Here is a 23,794-nt window from a genome sequence, read left to right on the forward strand (position 1 = left end):
AATTTGGCACATAACATACATATCTCTTGACTCTTCTTTGATTTCAGCTACCCTGTATATAAGCATATTGTGTATTAACTATAATTTGTTATAAATATTTTTTTACATAAATATTTTACTAATATTTTCCTATGAGCTTTTGTGGAAAAAATCATGAAGAACCCTCAAATTCTTTCTGTATAATTGCTCTAGCTCCTTATTTAAACTCTAGATTTCATATTCTAAAGAAAAACAAGCATATTCAACTTCCTAATTTATTTTCAAGTTTATGATGACTAAAAAAAAATCACAGTAGTGATTTTTTTAGTGATGCTAAAAATAAGGTCAACATAAATGATTATTCATAAACCTGTCAATTAGGAGTAGTCAGTAAGATTATTAAGTATTTAAGATAAAATGACACCAACATTCTATAACTGATTGGGTTCATTCAGTTTTACATTTAAATTATATTGATGTAAAATACGGTATATGTTGTGTATCATGCTTTTTCAGCCCAGAACATAGAAATAATTTGATTTTTCTCATATCCAATAATCTCCTGTAGAATTAAATATGAAGTTTAAACAATGTCTTCAAATATATTCCCCAAATTAAAAAGAAGTCATATTTACATTAGGTCTGTTAGGTCCAGGAGGTACTGCATTCATTAAAGTATACATGTTATCTCCAGAGTTGGTTGAATCTGAAACAAAATATTATTAAATTAACATTTTTTTCCCCAAAATCTACACCTGTCATCACAAAATAATAAAGATGATCAGGAAACACACATGTTGACAGCTGCAACACTCGACACTGTCATTACTTATGTTCAGAAACAAATACCTGGCAGGCATTTTCTGACTTAAAAATTGTTATTCTGAGTACAAAAACTGGGTATTTGCTTGAGAGGAATAATCACTTCAATAATTGAGGCAAAAGAATATTTAAAAGTCTAAAAAATTACAGTAAAGTTTTTCTTTTTTAAAGAACAGATACTTTTTGACTTTTCCAAACAATTATATGTATACATACAACAAAAAACCCTCAGATTCAGTAACTTTTCATGATTTTCTGAGGTCTTCTATATATACATTTAAAAAAACAGCTTTCTAGGTAAAAATTTTTACTAAAAATTATTTTAGTAAAAGCTGGTAGAATATAATAGAATAAGACTATACAATTGAAATGAAAAATTCTCTTGCTTGAACTAAATGCCAGCTTCCTCCAACATAGCTTTTCAAAATTGTTTTCCCTCATTTCATTCTTAATGTTATAATAAAAATAACTGTGGTGTATATTCATATATATGACATTATACAGTATTTTAAAAATGTATAGTTCACATCTATTAGCTAATTCTAATTAAGTCTCAGAGTGTATGTACTTTTAGAATATAAAACCTAGAATGAAAGGCTAAATATTTTACCTTGTGGAAATACCAATTATAAAACATGGCTTTCTATTTTTACACATTATGACATTTTCTTAAATGTAATATAGTAGTCTTCTCTATTTTTAAAATAGATGTATTTCAAAAGTTTTGCACTGATCTTTGCTTTCTCATGGCAATAACCACAGAGTGGGAAATGGGCAATTGCCCATCACTCTTACTGTATGATTACTTATTAGACATTCATAAGTTTATTACTTTAGTGCGCACCACCTTACAGAGTAGGCATGGTGTAGTTTTTTGGCTCTTGCCAACAGTGATCCATAATGTAAATATCATATTTTACTTCTAAATGAATACATAACATTTTTTAAAGAGTTAGAATGCTCATCTCAGGTTGATTCTTATTTATAAGTTTATACTAAATGAGGTTCCATCCTCCTTTTGTGACTTTTAACTCTTTTTACTTCCTTATGTATGCTCAGACACGTGTCAGGAGTCTAACATGACAGGAGTCATGAGTTCAACATGACAGGAGTCTAAGCATACATAAGGATGTAAAACGAGTTGTTTTTTTCCTGCATGTAACCAATCTTTCTACTGCCATAATTTTGTTCTTCCAAATATCTTTCCAATTTCCATGTACTGAAATTCCACTTACTACTGAAGGACCATTTAAATGTTCACTATCCCATGACTCTTTTTCTGACAGTTCCAAGTGTATGAGTCCCTCAGCCCCCAGCCCCAGCTGAGTTCTGCCTTCTATTGCAGTTAATGTTCTATTGTCTTTTTCTCTCCTGCTTCCGGTTTGGATATGTCTGACTTCTTTTTATGTACAATAAAGCAAATCTTTTGGCATTTCTTGGTGGTGGTGGGGAGGAGTGGGGGAAGATACACTGGTGGCAATTTCTAGCTCAAAAGGAGGAAGTGATAAGATTACTTACTACTTGCAATGTTCATTGTTACTTTAAAAATTCTTTTTAGTCTTGTAGTGAAGTGTTTATTAATCACAAGCTTCATAAAGTAAACATTAACTTCACCATATAAGAATGTAAATGCTGGCTCAGCACCCATAGCACAGTGGTTATGGCTCCAGCCACATATACCAAGGCTGGAGGGTTCAAAACTGGCCCGGGCCAGCTAAACAACAATGACGACTGCAACAAAAAATAGCCAGGCATTGTGGTGGGCACGTGTAGTCCCAGCTCCTTGGGAGGCTGAGGCAAGAGAATCACTTAAATCCAAGAGTCTGAGGTTGCTGTGAGCTGTGACACCACAGCACTCTACTGAGGGAGTACTTTTGAGACTCTGTCTCAAAAAAAAAGAATGTAAATGTGGGCAAGATAGTCAATTCATGTAATTCAATGAATTGTTTCATTCTCAATTAAGATGTTTGAGGACAGAGATGAAATATTTCTGGATACAGCCCAAAGAGTTAGTGAAGCAAAGTAAAATTTTGTATTAATTACCAAATTGATGATTTTTCTAAAGAGAAAAGTTCAGAATTAAAAATTATTAATTGTTAGTATAATTGGTGATACTAAATTTCAAGCTTCTATATAGTTTAGATTTTAAAAAAATAGTTAAGAGCATATGAATTTAACTGTGAAACATAATTAAAAATTATTTCTCATTATAAAAAATTCCTATTTTATCACCCACGATTAATCATTGGTACAGTTTTAGGCTATTTGTTTTTTACTTTTTAGATTTACTATATATATTTTAAAATAAAATTGTAATATTATAATGGATTATGAGCACTTGTTTAAAAATTCTTTAATAATAATTTTAATGGCTATACTATATTACATCTTATGCTATAAAAATTAATTTAATAATTTCACTAAAATTGGATTAGTTCTAAAGGTTGTGTCTGCCAGTTCATTCTGAATATAACAGATGAGTATCTTTCTACATAAATCTTGGATTATATCTCTATCATTTCCCATACTAAGATGACGAAGTCAAATGCTTGGCTGGGCCAATTTAAGATCCCACCATTAATGTACCTAAGACATGCTTAATAGTTTGTCTCAAAAAGAAAGGATAAAGGTACATTAAAATAATTATATAAGATGATTATGAAAACACTGAAGTATGTTTTAACTTAGACGAGTTTTAAAATTTTCTTGTTATAATGGTGAATTTATTAGCTAATTAATAAATATCTATAGACGTACATGGTAAATAATACTGTAAGCACATCTTTATTCATTGGAGGATAGATTTTATAATTAAACCTAATGGATCCATTATTTAATGTTTTACTTATGTGTTATTTTTCTACTTTGTGAGATTTAGATCTTTTTAGATTTAGAAGGCATCTCTGAGTTAGACAAATTATTGGGCAATTCATATAGATCAACAGTGTTCATCCTGATTAAATCTGTTAGCCATACAATACGGATTTTCTAAATGCTTAATCAGATAACAGTTAAAAATACCCTTCCTACCTGCTACCTCTGTGATTTGTCTTTAGTCATCATGAAATAATGAATGCTATTAACTTTATTTCATAAACATTTCTATATTTTATGATTTTATTTTAATAATAAAATGCCCACATGGCTAGTTTGATTACAATACCTGCTGGACTAGGCATGATGGGTGTTCCTGGTGGCCCTCCACCTCCTGGAGGACCCTAAATAATTATACAAAATTTCAGTAAAAATAAGGCATTGTATTAAACAACATAAGGAAAAACAGAAGAAAAGTTAGACTTAACTCTATAATAATCCAATTTGAAAATAAAAGAGGAAATATATTTTATCCATAATTTATTTTCTTTGAATGCATAATCATTTCAATATTATGCAAAAGATAATTTAGCTTAAATATGTTGAGACTGTTTTGACAAATTTCCAAAAACAATGAGCCTGTAACACTCATTTATTATTCAGGACTTAATCACATCACTTTTAATGAGGTTAAGGAAACCATTTAATAGGGTCTTTACAGATCCATGAAGTAGAAATAATTCATGTGTATTTTTTATTTCATTTACTGTAATTTTCTTACATTTTATATCATTGGTTTTATAGGAAACCAAAAGATATTTACATACAGAATATCTTTTGAAAACCAGAAAATATTAGCTTAGAGATTTATGTTTTAAAAAAATACATTGATGCTATTTCTTTTTTCTGTTAGCATCAACTGTAACACTTTCGGAGCACTGTACCTTCCGTTTTCACATCAATTAGGAATGAGAAGCAATGTTGACTAATGCTGTGGGTTACCAAGGCTGCAGCTACACAATCAAACTGAAATGGAGATTAGGTAATTCTAAAGTTAATTCAATTATTTCACACAACCAACATAGATACTTTAGGCAATAGGTTTTGGAAATTTTCAGAATACTCTATGTATAATGATCAAATTAACTCAAAAGTGGCTAAATTTTCACTTCATTCTGAGTGTGTAGATATAGCCTATAAATCATTTCAAATAATGTATATACTTGCTATTTAATATAAAACTTAAATTCTAAATCACATAAAGGACTATAATTTCATAAAATCATGTATTAGGCTCACTCTTAATGACTTTAATGAAAAATACACTGTACTCAAACTTTTTTACTCTCATGTTTGTTTCATAGAAAATAGGAAGAAAGTTATACTTTCTTAGTTTGTATCACTTATAGGATCAGTGGAGACTAAGTTCACAGACCAAAGCATGTGTGCTTTTCACTATGTTAACAAAACTCTATTTCCATGGAGAGTACAATACTCATCAATTCCCTTCTAATGCATTCCTTTTTGCCTACACCAGTTCGCCACCACTTCTGAAAATTTCTTTAGGAATGATTTCTTTGTCACCCATTCATCCTTGCTTCTCTATTAGACATTTCTGCCTAAATATTTTGACACTTTTCCCCTAGGATGGTCCTGAGATGTAGTAAGGATCTTAATGTGATGAAGTTTAAAAGGTTATTTCTAAGTTCAGGAAGTCATAAAAAAACCTGCTAATTTGACTTCATAAATTATTGAAAAATTTTAAATGTAATACATAATAAAAAGAAAAGTAAGTGTTCTCAGTTTCTAAGAATGACAAAAGCTGCCTGATCACTTTATAACTGGGAGAAAGTTTAATGTCTTCTTGGAGTCTGTGTGTGGTATGTGGGGATTGAGAGGGGTGTAAATGCTTTTCCTAGAGAACTGCATAGTCAAGCATATTGTTGTGTTAACTGGGGATGACTCTCTTCATGATTGGACAGAGAGTATAGTACTGGATTTCAGAAACATATGCTGAAGTAAAACACAGTACTCAGGGCAATTCTGGCCAGATTGATAACTGTTTCACTAATGAACATCAACATATGTACTGAGGTTGGCAGATGAAACAACTCAAGATGTTCACTTCTTGGCCAATACACAGGGGCTCTTCTTAACATCTGGACGACTATTTCATTGCCCAAATAAAACGTAACATCAATTCTTATGAGCAAACAAACCCAGTTGTACTTACTACATAATTCCCAGGAGATGCTGAGGAGTATGGTATCTGGAACATGAACAGGACAAAAACAAATATTTTGATTCAGGTGGCAGTAAGAAGACTGACCTAAAATGAATTTATTTCCTGACTTTTATTACATTTTAAAATGAATTACAAAGGATAATAAAGAAATTTCTATCTGTTGAAGTGCTAGAAACTTTAACAACTGCAGTGTCATTTTTGATTTATAAAAAAGAAGTTGTATTTTAGTCAAGAGGAATTTAGATAATTACTGCTTCAAGTTATGTTGGTTTCATATCAGTTACACATTACCTGATACTAATGCCTTATTGTGTCAGTAGAAAGATATACATACATTTGTGATGGTAAAGAATGGGAAAGCAGAATTTTTTAAATTAGAAGACTTTACAAGTTCAACATCTAAGCTGTGTGCATTTTTTCAAAAGACAGGTTTCAGGCTACTACATTCATGTAGTACAGGTCAATACTTGATTTATAGGCCTTATCTTTTCCCCTTTCCCTTTCTAATTAGCTACTAGAAAATAATGTAATAAATCCAAGAAGTCTGTAAATATGAATCTCCAAAGACTACTAATTTGTGGGGATCAGAGATGAGTAACACATTCCTTCCTTCTCTTCAAATCAAGCTCTTACACTAAATTCTCTTGTAAAGATTAGAAAATATTGATACCATGTTGTTGTGGTAATTTAAGAAATGAAAAACTAAAAACCTATATTTAAAAATAAGCTCTGGAGTGCAGATGTTAGTAGGGAAAGTTAAATTTAAATATTTTCTTTTGTCACACAAGATCACTTGCATGAAGATACCATATATCCTAAAAGATATTTTTGCCTTATTTTGAAAAAAGTCAATAAATTACTGTATTTGGAAGTCAGACAGCCAGGGCCAGCATAGGACTTTTAGAGTAGTGAAAAGATTGTATTTCCTAAACCCTCCCTATATCGCAATACCTGTCATATAGTTAAATATCAAAGAAATATAGAAACATAAAGTAAGTTGAAGGAAGTACAACGAAGTTATGATTTCCCCTCTATAAATTCTTTGATGCCTTTTTGGAAATATTTAGTATTAAGTTATTTGAGAAGATTTTCTCCCTATTGTTTGGTATCTTTACTTTGTATCAAGCACAGACCACAAGTCCTGGAGGCCTCAATTTTTATGGCAGTATTTACTAACTTTGGTGAATGAATATAACTTTGCTCTCTTGGACCCTTTCAGTTCATGATCTACCATTCATTCTCTGATTTTCCCTATTTAAACATGTGCACCTGCCTTTTCCAAATCAACTTGTCCACTGGCTCCTAGGACCAATTTCATCTTCCTAAGTCTTTGGTACCTGGCTCATGTTCTTTTGTTATTCTGCATTGTCTACCAGCATTCTTAAACAACTTCAAGATACAATCTAACCACCCCTTAGATCTTTGGAATTTAATTCATTGCCTTCTTTGACTTCACCCTGTATACTTTACTGCTCTATCTTACAATTATGGGTATGACCACATTCTAGAACTCTTTACACAGAAATCTGGACAACTCCTTGCCTGACATCTTTCCTCTTCTTCCTGACACTCAGAAAAATTACTCTATCTTCCAACTATCATAGAATTGGAGTACATTAAATAATGTCTATTAGTTTATGACTAAATTGCCTGTTTTTCTCGGAGGGAAACACAAAGCAAGGTTGACAAGGTCCAAAAAATAATCATGTGCTTCAACTTCTACCTAGTCTCTACTAGGATCTGGAAGCATTCTGGCTTACCCTTAATAAAAGCCCTGAAGTTTACTAGCAATGTGTCAGTAAATCCAGTACATATGGGGGGGGGGGGCGGGAATCTCTGATTTGTAGGGTTAGCCAATTTCTATGGTGTAAATATTCCTGTATGTTGGATTTTAAGCTACCAAGTGTTTAACAAGAAGGTTCACAAAATTTCTAAATATTTAACAACTGACACTTGTGAGCAGCCCCTCATGGTGATTACTCCAACCTGGGAGGATCCTTTGTCCTCCTGTCATACATTAACACCATCAAGTTCTTACTCTACCTTCATTTTCAGCTCAACACTCCATTGTTTACAGGTTTAAATTTTCATCTATTTATGCCGGGTAGAGAAAAACAAACTTTCTATTTGTTTCCAAACCTAGCTCTTCCAACCACCCCATTCTCCTAAGTCCTTAGTCCTTTTCTATTTTTAATTTCTCTTTCTTTGTGACTCCTTCAAAAGATAGTTAGATATAATAACAATTTAAAATACTTTCAAAAATGTTATCTCATTTAGTTCTGGATTTCCCCCCCTTTTTTTGCTCTGTCAGGGTCTTTAATTTTGGCTTATACTGTTTCTACTTCACATTGTTTGATGCCCTCATTAAAAATCAGTATTTGGGCTTCTATCCCTAGAGCTTACTAAACTTGTACTCTTGAAAGTTCCCAGCAGGATCTGACAGCCTAGTGTAAAGGACATAAAATATAACAATGTAGATGGAAAGAAGTACTATATGGGTACAGAAGATATATTTGAGCTGGGAAGCTGGGATTTACAGAGAGTAGATACTACCAGAAAGAGAGAACTGTTATTAAAAAAAAAAAGGAAAGAAAGAAATATGCAAATACACGGTTTATTTGGGAAATGGCGAATAATTTTATACAGCTGCTGCAGGGAGGGACTTGAGATTATGGTAAATGATGAGGGTGCATGCTCAGACTATGAATGAAGTTATGCTGTAGGAAATAAGGAGTCATAGGTTTTAGAGAAGCATAGTCAAATTCATATTTTAGGAAGATAAGTCTACAAGCATTGTGGAATATGAATACAATTCAGAGGACTATGGCAATAAGTCCAGGTAATAGATAATGAAGAGGTTGTAGGCAGGGCTGATTAAGTAGGAGTAAGAGAACTTGAGAGCCATTTCACAAATTACTTGGCAGGGCTGGGTGACAAACTAGATGTGACATATAAAGGAAGGAAGAAATTAAGGTAATTCTTAGGTTTTCAATTTGGTGAGTGGGTAGATGATAGTTTATATACCCAGTACTACATTTTTATATAGGTGATTCCAGAAGTGTGGTATTTTGGGGAAATGTCTGATATGTTGAATTTGAAGGCATTAGTATTACATATATGAAGACAGAGCTGATCAATACAAATTTAGAAATATAGGTCTACATAAACTTATTAGCACTAAAAATACAGCTTCAATTAAATAAATTTCCATTTTGTGCTACACGTAATACTTGATGTCTGGTTTGACTAGATTTTGTGATAGTTGGAACCATATGAAAACATTATAATAAATACCAGTTTAGGATTAAGTTATTAGAAGAACTTAATATTGACAGTTTTTCTTGTTTCTCAATTAGAAAACATTGCTAATTGAGAAAGGGCAGATAACGTGACACATTATCTTATAAAAAGTCAAACAAGCTAGACTTTTAAGAAGCAGAGAAGTTTGGCTAGAAAATGTCTAAGCCAGACTTACTCCATTAGCACATGTGCTGCTGAAGTAAGCACAGCCAGACCTATTCGGGAACCCTGTCAGGCTTTAACCTTTCTGTGACACACTTAAAAATAAATTATAAAAAGGAATACTTTAATAAAAATATAGAAAGTTAAATAAATATTATTGAAAATATTTTAAAAAATCAAAAAATGACATTAACAGGAATTTAAAATAAAACCAAGGAGTCAAATCTGAGACATTGGGTATTATGAGGTCAGAAAATAAACTACTATGCTTGTTTGGTAGGAGGCAGGAGGTAAGAGATGGCTACAGAATAGGACTTTCAAGGGAATTGAAATGGGTTGAGAGGGCAATTCAATACATCTTCATTCATTACCTGCTATGTTTCAGGAACTATAGTACCATGTAGTGATGAAAAAGACAGGAAGGCCAAAGAATTCATCATCTGGCAGAATGTTGGTGAAGGAGGGAGAGTGTGAGAGACACAGGATGGTGGTTTGATACCAAGGAAGGGCACAGAGAAGTTTTCTATCAGCTACCCCTTCCCAACTCTTCAGGACTAGAGAAACAGCGGTTTAAGGTTGTGTTGGGATTTTGTTCATTGGTATAGCACTAGCAGAGAGTACTAGTAGATAGAAAGGGATTGAAGGAAGACTCATTTGGAACAGTGAATGAGTAGGACATGTAAGGAAGCGACAAAAGGGGAACAAAAGAGAACAAACAGAAGAGTTAGCATTGAAGAAAGAAGAAAATTTCTATTTCTGAGGCAAGAAGGAAGAAAGATAACTTGTTTCTTTTTTCTATGTTCCTAGTTTAATTATTTATTCCTGTTCTCCCAAATACCGGGCTCCAAAGGCTTAAAGTAAATCACCTTCAACTTTTTCCTTCTCTTTACCCCTAAATCCTTCCTCTAACAGTACCCCAAGCTTCATACAAAGTGAAAGGTAAAAATGAAGTCGTAGAAAATAAACAAAATCCGTCAGCTAGAAGGTCAGAATCACAGAATTAGAAGAACTTAATATTGACAGATAAGAAAATTAAGGACCATATATATTGTATGGCTAAGCTAGACAGATAATTCAAGACCTATGATAAGAATCCAAGTAGTTTAAAATGTTTTGAGCCCTAAATATCCATAATTATGGTGCTGCCATGGAGGTCAGAGAAGTAACCAGAAGCCTTTCATTTTTTATTTTTTAAATGCTTAGTAACATTTTTTAGCAAAGTACTCTTCTTTAAGCGTGGAGTTCAAAACTTCCTTATAAGCACTCACTAGAAACCAGGAAGAATATAAAGTCATCATCAAAGATTATGCCAGTGTAAAGTCAAAGATACTCTATTACTTTTAGTTCTTGTTTAAAAAGCAACCATCTATTGGTATAAACCGAGCCTGTTTGGAATAACACATCTGTATTTCCCTTAGGCTTAATCACTATTTAGAATAGATTCCCATTTTTTTTCCCTGGAGAGTTTCCTCTTTCTTTACCTGTCAGGCTAGTGAGCTGACAAATACAATGCTATACTGAACATTTTTGGTTTTGCCTAGTCTCTTTTCTACTAACAATTCTTTTAATTTAATTTTCTTTGGTGAGCCATTCCTTATTTTTACTCCATGTGCCTTGGGTGGGCTCAGGAAGCAGTCCTGTGACCTAGGCTTGGGGATAAGTATTTTACAACCTGGCCAGAATTGTTTCATGAATGAGACTGACCAGCAAACCCAGTTCAGTCAGTATTTCCAAAGCTTTTGTTTAAATAACAAAGAACTATATTCTTTTGTGCTCAACCGGGAGCTAGGAGGATCTACATCTAGAGTTCACACACCCTTCTTGATATGATGATGAGAAGAAAGATGAGGAACTCATCTTGGTTCCAAGAGTGCATCTTGAACTCTTGGAACCAAATATACACCTGGACTTTTCAGCTACATGGTCCAGTAATATTCTTTCAATGTAAGTCTAGTTTGGTTGGTTTTCTGTACTTTGTAATCAGAGATGTTTATTTTCAGTAAAAATGCTTGATACTTAATGGTTAGAACTTGCTGTATAGCCAAATCAAAATGAACAATTCCCATGTAAAAGATAAAAATGGGTCTGGGTGAGGTGGCTCACACCTGTAATCCTAGCACTCTGGGAGGCCAAGGCAGGAGGACTGCTTGAGCTTAGGAGTTTGAGACCAGGCTGAGCAAGAGCAAGACTCCATCTCTAAAAATAGCCAGGCATTGTGGTAGGCACCTATAGTCTCAGCTACTCAAGAGGCTGAGGCAAAAAGATCACTTGAGACTAAGAGTTTGAGATTGCTGTGAGCCATGACACCATACCATTCTGCCAAGAGCAACAAAGTGAGGCTCTGTCTCAAAAAAAAAAAAAAAAAAGATAGAAAAGGAAAAAACTAGATTTGTAAATAAACTTCTAAATAAGAACTTGAGACCAATACTATAATGTTCAGAGTCAAGAAAATTAAAAATAAAAATCCTACTTTATTTCATATTAGTCAATGAAGGCGCCTTTGGGCATATTAGCAAAAGCCATACCTTCTGGATAGATGCCCACAGAGTTTACAAGAGGAACACAAGCTGTATTTTGGCTCTTTACTGACTCCTTTGACCAAGGCGCCTTTGGGAAGTGCACACGCTACACAAACTTACACAACAAACCTCCTTCACATTTTGAAGAAGTCAAGATTTCAAAGTCAAGAAGGAAAAACATCCCCAGGATACAAAATTGAAATCATATTAATTTAAAATTTCACAGCTTAACTTTCAACCAATAATGCACATAGTTACATTAAGAAAGGAAAACATTTGTGCAAACTGTTACCACAAGTATACAGTATGAAGAGAATTCTCAAGATGTCAGGTACATAGAGAGAGTGCAAAAATGGTAATTCAGCTAACAGGTACAAGGCAAAAGTGGAAACCTAGATGCAATTAATTCAGTAAATATTATCATAATAATTTGGTCTTCTCTAATAGAAATTGTTAAGTTACTGATTATTATAGTTATTTTAGAAGATCAAACCATTTTAGGACAGATCACAACATATATAAGCTATTGTAGTATATGTAGATACTAAAATCATACTATTTCTATTGTTATTTTTGAAAATATGGTAATTGACATAGAATGCATGTTTATATTAGACCTTGAAGTGAAACAAAAGACAAAATTATGCCCATTTTCCTAAAAGTATATACAAAACTTTTTTGAATGATTATTTCAAAAAAAGTTAATACAACTGGTTGCAAGGCTTTCTAAAATAAAATACTTTTGTTCGTTGTTTTTGTTAAATGTTGGAAACTGCAAAAAATTTAATAAAAAAAATACATATATACTCACTGAATTGGCATTTGTTGGGTTTGGCCAAGGTCTACCGCCACCTGGGCCCCTACAAAAAAATGATAAAACTTTAGCTGTGAATATTTCACAATAAGTAACAAAAACCCATAAAATATTAACATTTGCAGTTTGGTTACCATGTGGTTTGAGTTCAGCACTGAAATTACTCTCTTTCTAGTTAATGTTTTTATTTCTTAAATCCAACAATTTTGTCATTCCATAAAATAGATTTCTTCCCCATTCAAACTACTTTTAGTAAGCCCAGTTTTATTTTAACATTAAATTGTAATACACAAAAACAGTGATCACCTATAGCAGTAAATATGTTCATATATCTAAATCATTATAAACTATGCTTTTAGAGTAAAAAAGCACTGTAATCTTGTTACATCAATATAAGCTACTTTTATCTCATTCAAACATGGAATTATTTGTAAAATATCCACATTTGAAAAAGTTGTTATTAAGCTTATATACAAAAGGTGTGTAAAGTTGCCTCCTTTTGAAAAAAATCACAGTTGATAACACATTACTTTATATATCTATATATTAATAATCCATCGTTAAGTGCTACTGATGATTTAGTTACTATTAAATAAGGCAACCATATTTCTTGCTCTTTAAGGCAGAGGCCAGAGTAAATCCTAGAAAAATTAGTAGGTAATCTATGCCAAAATATTACTTCATTTTAGGATAGAGGAGAATGTTTTATATACCAATAAGGTCACAAAGCATCATGTTTTAACAAAATTAATGCCCAATTATTTAAATAAAAATGTCTCTTGTCCTCATGTTTTAATACTAAATAGTATACCTGAATACATATTGCCTTATGAAAAGCAGACTACTGTTCAGTAGGTCTTTTGTAATTTAGGGTCATTCAAAATTCCCTTCTCCTCCAATTACTAAGACAGTGAAAATTTTTAATTAAAAAAAATTGTCTCTTGATTACAGGGACCTTAAATCTAATGTTCTAAATGTTAGGTAAAGAGGCTGACCAAGTTAGTCATTATTTTATTCATACTTGTGTGGAATATTTAAAACTGTATTTAATTTTGTTTTGGGATTACGTAGGGATGTAAGAGGTAGGGAAGGGCATAAATCCTGTCCTTGTGTTCTATCAGGAATGCCCATTCCAGCTTGAGGAACAGAAGAAGAAATAAAGATGCCAGTGGGAACTCAATCATAATTTTAAAAACTGTGCCTCTTCAAGATGATAATGATGCAATCAATTACTGGAACATTCTAGAAAAATTATTTTACATATAGAATACAATGCCCTAATGGACAGAAACTAAGGGAAAACATAAGTTATATGTTGATCAAATAATACATGTAGAAAGGGTGGTAGGACCTATCCACATGATTTATTCAATGCTAAATAAAACACAGGAAAGAAACCAAGAAACATCTTAACACAACATAAAAAATGTAACATATCCAAATCATGGCAAAAATTTATATACAATTATGGTATGTACAGAATAATCTTACAATTTTAAAATATTTTAAAATTTGTCTAATGTTAAATTAACATGTTAAATTACACATTAAAACAAACATTTTACATCTAACAAATTAAATGTTAAATTTATATTATATAAGAAATATTTATGTATTTAGGTTTTTTAATAAATCCAATATAGTCCCAGCATACTATATATTTTATAAAAATTTCATTTTAATATTATAAGAGATTGAGTATTAATAATTCATATGGACAAGCTAAGTTTCCCCCAATATTACCATTATGTTTGAAAGCATTTTAAGTTTCACAAGTAGTGCTAAATAAAGTGGAGGTTATAGTAGTGAGTATTTCTATTAGAACAACTACTTAAGTAATTCCCACTCCTTTGGAGGGCCATCAGTATTATCAAGTAAGTAATCTACAAGGTATAACACAGACACTATTTTGCAAGAAAATTTCTATGTAAGTATTGTCTGAATTAGAATCAAATTAACATCATTTAAAAGTAAAGAGACAAATGAAATTGAAAGAAGTCTGTATTTTTTGGTAAAGATGGTGATTTTGATAAATGAAATCAACTATGACAACCAAGGAGAAAAATCCTCTTTTCTTCTGTGATTGACAATCATTTTATTTCAAGATAATTAGACAAACTTTATAATTCAATAGGCTATGATATAGAACAAGAAGACCCTTTGAAATCCTGTTCTTAGTTTTTATAAAATAGTAAGGTATACAAAGTTAAATTAGGACTGTTTTAATAGTATTGAATCTTAAATTCTTTAGAAATTTTAAAACTGCAGTTAAACATATAGCACTATTCTAGTTTCCTTAAATAACCTAAAATGCATTTGAAAACACATTTTAGCCATAGTTTACAAATTCTACTTTAAATGAGTTAAATTAAGCTTTTGCTTCTAAATATATAATACTAGTTATAGCAACATTGAAAGTTAACTTTTATTTTAATTCTAAATGACACTTTGTGTAACTTATCTTGAGTTTAGAGCATGAAAATGTAAAGATTATATCTGAGTAACCATTTTCTTTGGAGATGGCCATTTTTTTTTTTTAAACAACAGAGATGTCAAAATTCTGTTCTAAATGCTTTATTTTACAATAAAGAAAGAGAGTTTTGCCAGTTAGAATATGGTACTTAATTACTTTGGTTACCACGTTTGGATATTTTTCCATTGCCATTATATTTTCATGAAAAACAAGAAAAAATGACAAGCTAATGAAAAATAAAGCCAGGTGCGTTGGCTCATGCCTGTAATCCTAGCACTCTGGGAGGCTGAGGTGGGTAGACTGCCCTGAGCTTACAGGTTTGAGATCAGCCTGAGCAAGAGCAAGATCCCATCTCTAAAAAAATAGCTGGGCATTATGGCAGGCGCCTGTAGTCCCAGTTACTTGGGAGGCTGAGGCAAGAGGATCAGTTGAGCCCAAGAGTTGGATGCTGCTGTGAGCTATGACACCATGGCACTCTACTAAGGGTGACAAAATAAGACTCTGTCTCAAAAAAAAAAAAAAGAAAAGAAATTCCCAGTGGGGGTGTTTCGCTCTTCACCTCATCAAGATAAAGTCTCAACAAAGACATTTAAAAAAAGAAAAGAAAAGAAAAGAAAAGAAAAATCATCCCTATATATGTCTCTGTCAGGTCCCTCTTGATGTCCAACAAACAAATATTTTGTTACTTAAACAGGTTAGTTAGTTCAAGACACAGTTTAAGGTGACACCATTCTAATGTGTTTTCTTTAAATTTTTAAGTAGCTTAACATACAAAAGAAATAACATGAAGAAAGCCACAAATACCAGCTAGAAATGCAAGAATTTCTACTATTAATTGCCATTAAACAGACTTACTTTGCCTTTTTTAAAGACTTATTTTGTTTGAAAGATAATGAATTATAAAATTAATTTTAATAAAGCATTACTCTATTACATGCAGTGGAGATAATATATTTTACTTTTCATGTGTCTTTATACACATCTTTGTTTTGTTGAGGCCAATATCAATATAATAATTATTCTCTCTAGATGGATCTTCCATACTTGAGAAGTTTGCCTGTTAGAGAAAAATATTTTCAAATGTAAAAATATAAATATTTACATTTCATTGTCCTTGAAGGAATCCCAATTTATAGAAAATTTAAAATTGCATAAGACTCCAAATAAAAGAAAATAGTAACAAATAATGGAAATCAGAGTCTATAAGGCTTAGAGATTTTTTAGAATCAGAAATAATACTAATATCATACTATCATAAGTAGGTTTAAAATTTTCTGGGCATTCTTTAATAAAAAACCCAAACTCATATAAACAAAAATAATCACGTTAAAATTTTGTCTCCGTAGTCAAGGAAATTAAATATTCTCATATGTCTATGCTTAAGAATATTTGAGAAAGAAACTAGACATTTTGAGCAGCTATTCTGAGTCTCTCAATGGTCAAATGAAAATAATTTCTTTTTTTGAACCAACAAAATCAGGTTTATGTAAAGTTGGCCATATGGCCAATTATAGTGCAGAGTAACATACAAGATGATTCTAGATAGATTCTTAACATTTAATGCTGATTCTAGTTGATTATACTGTTCTAAATTACACTCTATAAAATTGATTGCATTATTAAATGAGAATCTCAGGTAGCATTTACACATAACTCCATCCTATTGGTAAAAGTTTCAGCTTTTGACATAAGCACAAAATACCACTCACTCTTCTTTTGTAGCAACCATTCAATAAAAGTCTAAGCCTTTGAGGAATTTAAGAGTCAGATTTCATGTCTATCCATTTTTGGTTTCAAAGTAAAAAGATGTAATAGGAAAATTTGACCTACTTTTTCCTCCCGTTGTGTTAGTTTTGAGTCTAGCTGGTACCCACCTATTAACCTATTTTCTATTTCAGGCAAATTTGCTTTCCATGAAAATGGTTTCAGAAACTTAAAATAAAATCCTATATACATCAAGAGAGCTTATTTCACCGTATATCTTCAATGACATTAAATGATGATAGAGTTATTTAATTTGATATGTCAATAATCAAATCATGGACTGATGGAAAACATATTTGAGGAGATATCCAAAAACCAACATTAAACACTTTCATTATTTCTGGTAAACTGCCTTTAGTCCTTATCATGAAATTGATCCTCTGGTGAATTAATGAAAAGCACCATCAAGCACCTGCTGAATTACACCAGTCAGGATAAGGCCTGTGCAATTCATTCTCTGAAGGGTCCATTCTGTACCTGACTTTGAGTGTAAGATGGATAATGAAAAAAAATTCCTAATAAACTGTATTATACTGGCTAATCGAAACTACTTTCTTTGTTTTGGAAAGGCCTTTTTAGTTAGAAAACAAAAACAAAAAAACTTCTCATTTACTCCTTATCTAAGTGCATCTTGAACCATAGATAGTTCTTTAATATAGAAAATACTACCAGAGAGAATTCTTGAATTCTTCCTGTGTTGAGAGTGGTCCCAACAAAGCAAAAGTATGGATATACATATAAAAAATGTACTCTCTTTATCTCTCTCTCTCTCTATATATATATATAAACTCTACTCTTAGGAATAACTATGTCTATGTTAAAATGAAGTTAACAATATTCAATTATCTACTTCTGTAGAGTTGATTCAAAGTCCTGGCGTTAACATCTTCATACTTTTTATAAATTCCATGTAGAGACTATGTTTTTATCAAAAAGAAACAGGCAAAAGTTGTTATTTATGGTACCTGAAAATGGAAAAAAAATTAAGGCTCACAAGAGAAGGAAGAAAAACATGAGATTATGTTGTAAAAATGAAGCACATACTAGAGCTCATGTTTAGTTCATTTTTATACTACACAGAGATTGAGACACTCAAACTGTTTTATAAATTAGTGTCATTTCAGAAGACAGAAAAGCACACTTTACTGAACAGAATAATGTATCATTTTGCTTACATGTTCATTCCAGGCATTCCGGGACCACCTAAAGCATTCAGTGGGGGTCTCATTGCACCTCCATAGTTCTGTAATGATAACCAAGGGTCAGACTACCACAAAACAAAAAAACAAAACCAAAGAGGAGGGGGGAAAGAAAGGAGAGCAGGTTAATGATTTCCCTACATAACTCCTGACTGGATAAGGCCTGTGTAATTCATTCTCTGAAGGGTCCATTCTTGTACTTTTGCTTCTATTTTAACTATTTTGGCTTATGTCTTTTAATAACTACACGAATAGGTAAGATTATTGGTGCATGTTAAATGATTAAGGTATGGTTGCAATTAATATTCAACATATCTTTATTAAATTTCTAATAGCTTAATAATAGTGCACTTTTACAAATAAAACATTTCATAAATCCAAAATTCTGTTTTTAAAGAAAAGATTTATTCAACATGTTTGAAATTGCCAGACCTAGAATGATGACATAAAGTCTGGGGAAAAAGTAACAACAGGTGAATCCAATACAAGAAAGTTGAATATAATAAGCTTTAGTTCACAAAATAACATACCTAACGCAGAAATGCACTAATATATGTAAACATACAAATATATACTAAAACTAAAATATGCTCAAAATATGTATATATGAATTACATGACTCAATAAACTTGTTACTATATATTATGTGCATTCAAAGGATAAAAATATTTTAATGTTGTACTTTGCACATTGTGTCAGTTTTATCATTATCATGATAATATATTTTGACATTATCAACAACCTTCATGTTTGGCTTTTTGATACCACTATTTGTCCAACTTTTTTTTTTCCAGATAAGGTCTTACTCTGTTGCCCAGGCTGGAGTAGCTGCAAAGTCAAATTCCTAGGCTCCAGTGATCCTCCTGCCTCCCCAGTATCTGTGACTACAGGTGTATTCCTTTGAGCCCAGTTAATTTTTCTATTTTTGGTAAAGATGGGGTCTTGCTTGCTCAGGGTAGTCTCAAACTCCTGAGCTCAAGCAATCTACCTGCCTTAGCCTCCCAGAGTGCTAGGATTACAGTTGTGAGCCAACTGTTTTGAGTACTCTTTTTCAATTTCCTTTGCTGGCTCTCTTTAAATCAGGGGTCCTCAAACTTTTTAAACAGGGGGCCAGTTCACTGTCCCTCAGACCATTAGAGAGCCGGACTGCGGGCCCCGGGACCAGTCGCTGCTAAGCAGGACAGGGAGCGGTGGCAAAAACACCCGGGGGGCTGGATGAATGTCCTAAGCAGGCCGCATGTGGCCTGTGGGCCGTGGTTTGAGGATGCCTGCTTTAAATGTTGCTTTGCTTCAAGTTCTACTGGCATTTTTTTCAGTAAATACATATTTATGGATGATCTTATCTATCACCATTTGTTCAACAACTATTTATATGTTAGAAATCCCAAATCTTTATATTTTATCATGATGTCTTTCCTAAGTTCCTAGATAAATCGTATGTTGAACTTCACAGGGGTTATTTCCATCTGGATGCTATGCACACTTAACACAACTAAAGTAAACTTGAAATTACTGTCTTGTGACCAAGTTTTTACACTGCCTTCCTGAATCACCTTTTATACAATAGTTCAAGCTAAGAATTTCTAGAACTTCTTTGATATCTCTTTTTTTTCAATTCCCATACTCAGTCAGTTACTATGGTCTATGGAATTTACTTGAAATAGCTCTTAAAATAGTGCTGTTTCCTATCATTAATCTTTGCCATTTACTGAGACTACTGTTATGTCTTAAGTGGTTTCTCTAATTTAGTCTCTCCTGTTCCTACTCTATTTTCCACACTGCTTAAAGAGCTCTCCTTCTAAAACTCAGTCTTATTCAAGTCACTTGAAATCTATTATGCCCATCAAATAAATCTAAATTCCTAGGCATGGCTTTTTGTGGTTATTCTCAGCCTATCTTTCCTGTTCTCATTTCTTACAATTTTCACCTTCATTCCCCACTCCATGCCATACCCTTTAGCCTGCTGGATTTCTCAGAAACACACAATACACATTTATGCTCATGTTAACTCATCTTCCTTGGCCTATTGAGTAGAAGGCACTAATATTACAAGGAAATAAATCAATGAGAGAAAGTCTGTTAACTTCAGAGAGTAAACCATACCTGATAAATGAAATTGCCTATTTATATGCTGTCCTTATTGTTTTATTTATCTAAATGTCTAGATTTGTGAGCTATGGGATAGGAGGAGTGGTTTCTCTCCATATCTGAGCCACTGGTTACAAGACAGTTAATTCTTTTAACTTCTGGTTCAAGTATGGTGGTGGGAATAGCACCACCATGGTGCTATTGGTGGTTTAGCAATGGGTCTCTGAGAAAAAACACAGCTACTAGAAACAAAGTCTAAATGGTAAAGTGTACTAGAAATGCTGCACAAGGAAAATCTCTCTTCAGCTTTGGTCTTAGAAGATCTGTGTTTATCAAGGAAAAGATTAATTTTCCTTGTAACTCTGGACATAGAAAGACATAGGTTTGAATCTCTGTTGCCACTGTCCTTTTTACTCTGTCTTTCTGTATGTGTGATCTTGGGCCAATGATTCTCCCAGTGATTTCCTAAACTTAATTTACTTATCTTAGAGTGATATTATTATCTCATTCTTAGGCTTGTTGGAGAATAAAATGAAATATAAAGTACTTATCATAGTATTTGGTTAGAGGTATGGTATTTGTGCTAAAAAATTACAGCTACTAACTCTAAATCACTGTTTATAAGGGACTAAATTAAATGAGTCCTCTTCTCATTAGCTTCCTTAGCACCCTCAACACTAACAGAATTACTTGCTTGTTACATAAAGAGTATTTCTTTTTAGACTTTTCCCATCATATAAGAATTTTCCTTTATGTATCAGCATCTCCCATCAACAATGAATACCTTGAAAGCAAGTATTTGTGTGCCCAGTGTTCAAATATAGTGTCTGGCACATAGTAGGCCCTCCATAAATGATGGACTAATTAAACTGAATTGTCAAAGGAAATGAATAAGAAATTATTCAATACATATTTGATGGATTTACAAAATATTTTCATTTTCTGAATAATCTAAAGCAAAGAGAAATCAGAAAGATAAGAGAGAATAACAACTTGCTTTCCAAGTGGCATCAACAAAGGCAGGATGGGAAGAGCTAATTTAGAATCACTGAATTTTAAAGCTGATTGCAACTACACAAGTCCATCTGGTCTAATCTCTCTCCCAATGCAATGTTCCTGACAAAATGGCTGTTCAGACTCTGCTTGGGAAGTTTATAAAGTCTTTCCATGATTGGGCAGTTTAATTTCTAGAAAGTTCTTTCCTGTACTGAATTCTACCGTCCATCTTAGATTTGAAAATACAGAATCAGTTTAACTCTCTCTTTACATGACAGCCCATCATATATTTCAGTCTCACCATTTCTCTGCCCTAATTATTTCATTTGGAAGTCATATGTTCCTACTTGTCTATAACTTATTTACCCTTCAGATTTCCGAAGAAACCAGAACTAGCTGAGTGGTTTTGGTGAATTTTTCTGTTAATCATATGGCATTTGCTGAGCTTAAGAACATAAGTTAGCTAAGTACGTTTAGTACATTACTAGATGTACTAAATTAACTAGAAAAATGACTTCAAATATGGTTTTAGAAAATATATTCTTTTCTTGATTAAATAGGTAATTTTGATTTTCTATTGAAAGGACACTAATACCATTGTGCTCAAATCTAAACTAAATTATGGAGTAGGAAAAAATATGCCTGGGTTTGTGTAAACTTATTTTTTCGTCCACACAGTATTAATCATATTTTACTATATTCTATCTGTATACTATGCCTAAATCAACATAATTAAATAATCATTAGATTTTATATATATATTTCTTTGTTTTAGGAATTCAATTGTTCTAATAGATAACTAGTGATTTTATTCACTACATTATTCTAAAAAAATTATGGAGGTAATATCTGTGATAAAAAAAGAGATGTATATTTTGGTGCATAAAGCTACAGAAAATATTCAGAGACTTTTTCTTTAAAAGGCAGAAACATTCAGCTCTTTGATGGTTATCTATATGATTAAATGTCTGTTATGAGAGTTGTTTTTCCATCATCTTTCAAGAAACACAGTGAACCTTTATTATAAATTTCAGTTTATAATGCATACGTTTACATATTTTATATACCAGGTGTTATAAAATAAACATGTCACAAGATTTCATCATTCCAAATGATTTTACTTATATTTTTCCTATTGTACCATTTATATGAATGATTCTTATTTTCGTTTAAATGCATACGTATAAACAATTTTCTTTAATCCTTTCATTTTTCATATTATGATTTTAAAAAGCTTTTGTAGGTAGTTGTAGTTTCTGAGGTAAATTCATACCAGAACACTTTGTTTCCATATTATATAGAATAAATAGCAAGGACACTGCTAATCTAGATGGAAGAAATAAAATTTCTTTAACTTGAAAAATACCAATTAAGAATTCAGAGTTATAAACTTGGTTATTAAAACTTATCAATAAGTGATCACTCACTAGAAATAGAAGTTTTTTATATTCTGCTATAATTTACTTATGATACTAAACATGTAAACAAATAACTATTTATAACATAAAGCATTAAAATCTGTATGCTTTTTATTTCTACATTTTCAAATGAGTTCTATCTGTTCATATAGCTTAGGTAAGCATTGGCATACCTGTTCAAATACTGTGAAACTATCTTAAATCAGACAATTATTAAAGTATTAAAAATTAAAACTAATAATAGTTTGAGAATGACAGAAGTTTAAAGAACTGTTAGCTAAAAAATAAGTGAAATGAGTGAAAAATAATAATGAATTATAGGCATGAAGTTTTTTTTTGTTTGTTTGTTTTTGAGACAGAGTCTCATTATGTTGCCCTCAGTAGAGTGCCGTAGCATCACAGCTCACAGCAACTTCAAACTCTTGGGATTAAGTGATTCTCTTGTCTCAGCCTCCCAAGTAGCTGGGACTACAGGCACATGCCACAATGCCTGGCTATTTTTTCTGTTGTTGTTGTTGGTGTAGTTGTCATTGTTGTTTAGCAGGCCTGGACCAGGTTCTAAACCACCAATCCCAGTGTATGTGGCAAGCGCCATAACCACTAAGCTAAGGGCGCCAAGCCAGGCATGAAGTTTTTAATATATAATATATTTAAAATGTATCTAAGGACAATCTTTTGAAAAAAAAATCCTTGAAGTTCTGTACAGCTAAATCAGTTAGCCTAGTGTAATAAGACTAAAAGTACCATATAGATCTTATATATTCTAAATGCTATTAAGAACTTAATGATGGTTGGTTAACATATAATCATCATTCCTAATATGTATACAAAGAGGGAAAATAATTTAAATATCTAAATTAGAGTTTTATAAGGTCTTAAAATATACAGAAAATTACAGGAAATAAGTGAGTCTAAATAAAAGAAATTGGTTTATTTTGGCTTTGGGGTTGTGACTTATATTTATGTGGCCCATTTGCTCCTCTTTCATGGGAGGAGCAAATGGACCATATTTATGTAGTATATAGGGTTTTTTTCCTTGTAATATCGCATTTCTGAAAAATTTGATTATATGGGCTTCATATTTCAATACAGTTAATATATATTATTGTATGCTGGTCAGAAACATTTATGCAACATGATACAACATATGTTATTGTATGTAGGTCTAAGTCACTCTACTTAGGTGTTGAATTTTAATTCT

At 32.1% G+C, this 23,794-nt stretch overlaps 1 protein-coding gene across 1 annotated transcript in view; it reads right to left on the reverse strand.

Annotated features, from left to right (window-relative positions):
• Nucleotides 1–23,794, reverse strand: part of SSBP2 (single stranded DNA binding protein 2) — a 76,176-nt gene that overhangs the window by 17,619 nt on the left and 34,763 nt on the right. Inside the window, exons 5-9 of the mRNA XM_023510928.1 lie at nucleotides 18,068–18,135; nucleotides 12,653–12,701; nucleotides 5,849–5,884; nucleotides 3,965–4,019; nucleotides 615–685 (exon numbers count right to left, since the gene is read on the reverse strand). Of these exons, the coding sequence (XP_023366696.1) occupies nucleotides 615–685; nucleotides 3,965–4,019; nucleotides 5,849–5,884; nucleotides 12,653–12,701; nucleotides 18,068–18,135 (279 nt within the window). The remainder of the gene's footprint in view (nucleotides 1–614; nucleotides 686–3,964; nucleotides 4,020–5,848; nucleotides 5,885–12,652; nucleotides 12,702–18,067; nucleotides 18,136–23,794) is intronic.

This window comes from Otolemur garnettii, unplaced genomic scaffold (genome assembly GCF_000181295.1).
Source record: "Otolemur garnettii isolate 467f Iridium unplaced genomic scaffold, OtoGar3 scaffold00017, whole genome shotgun sequence".
Lineage (NCBI taxonomy): Eukaryota > Metazoa > Chordata > Mammalia > Primates > Galagidae > Otolemur > Otolemur garnettii.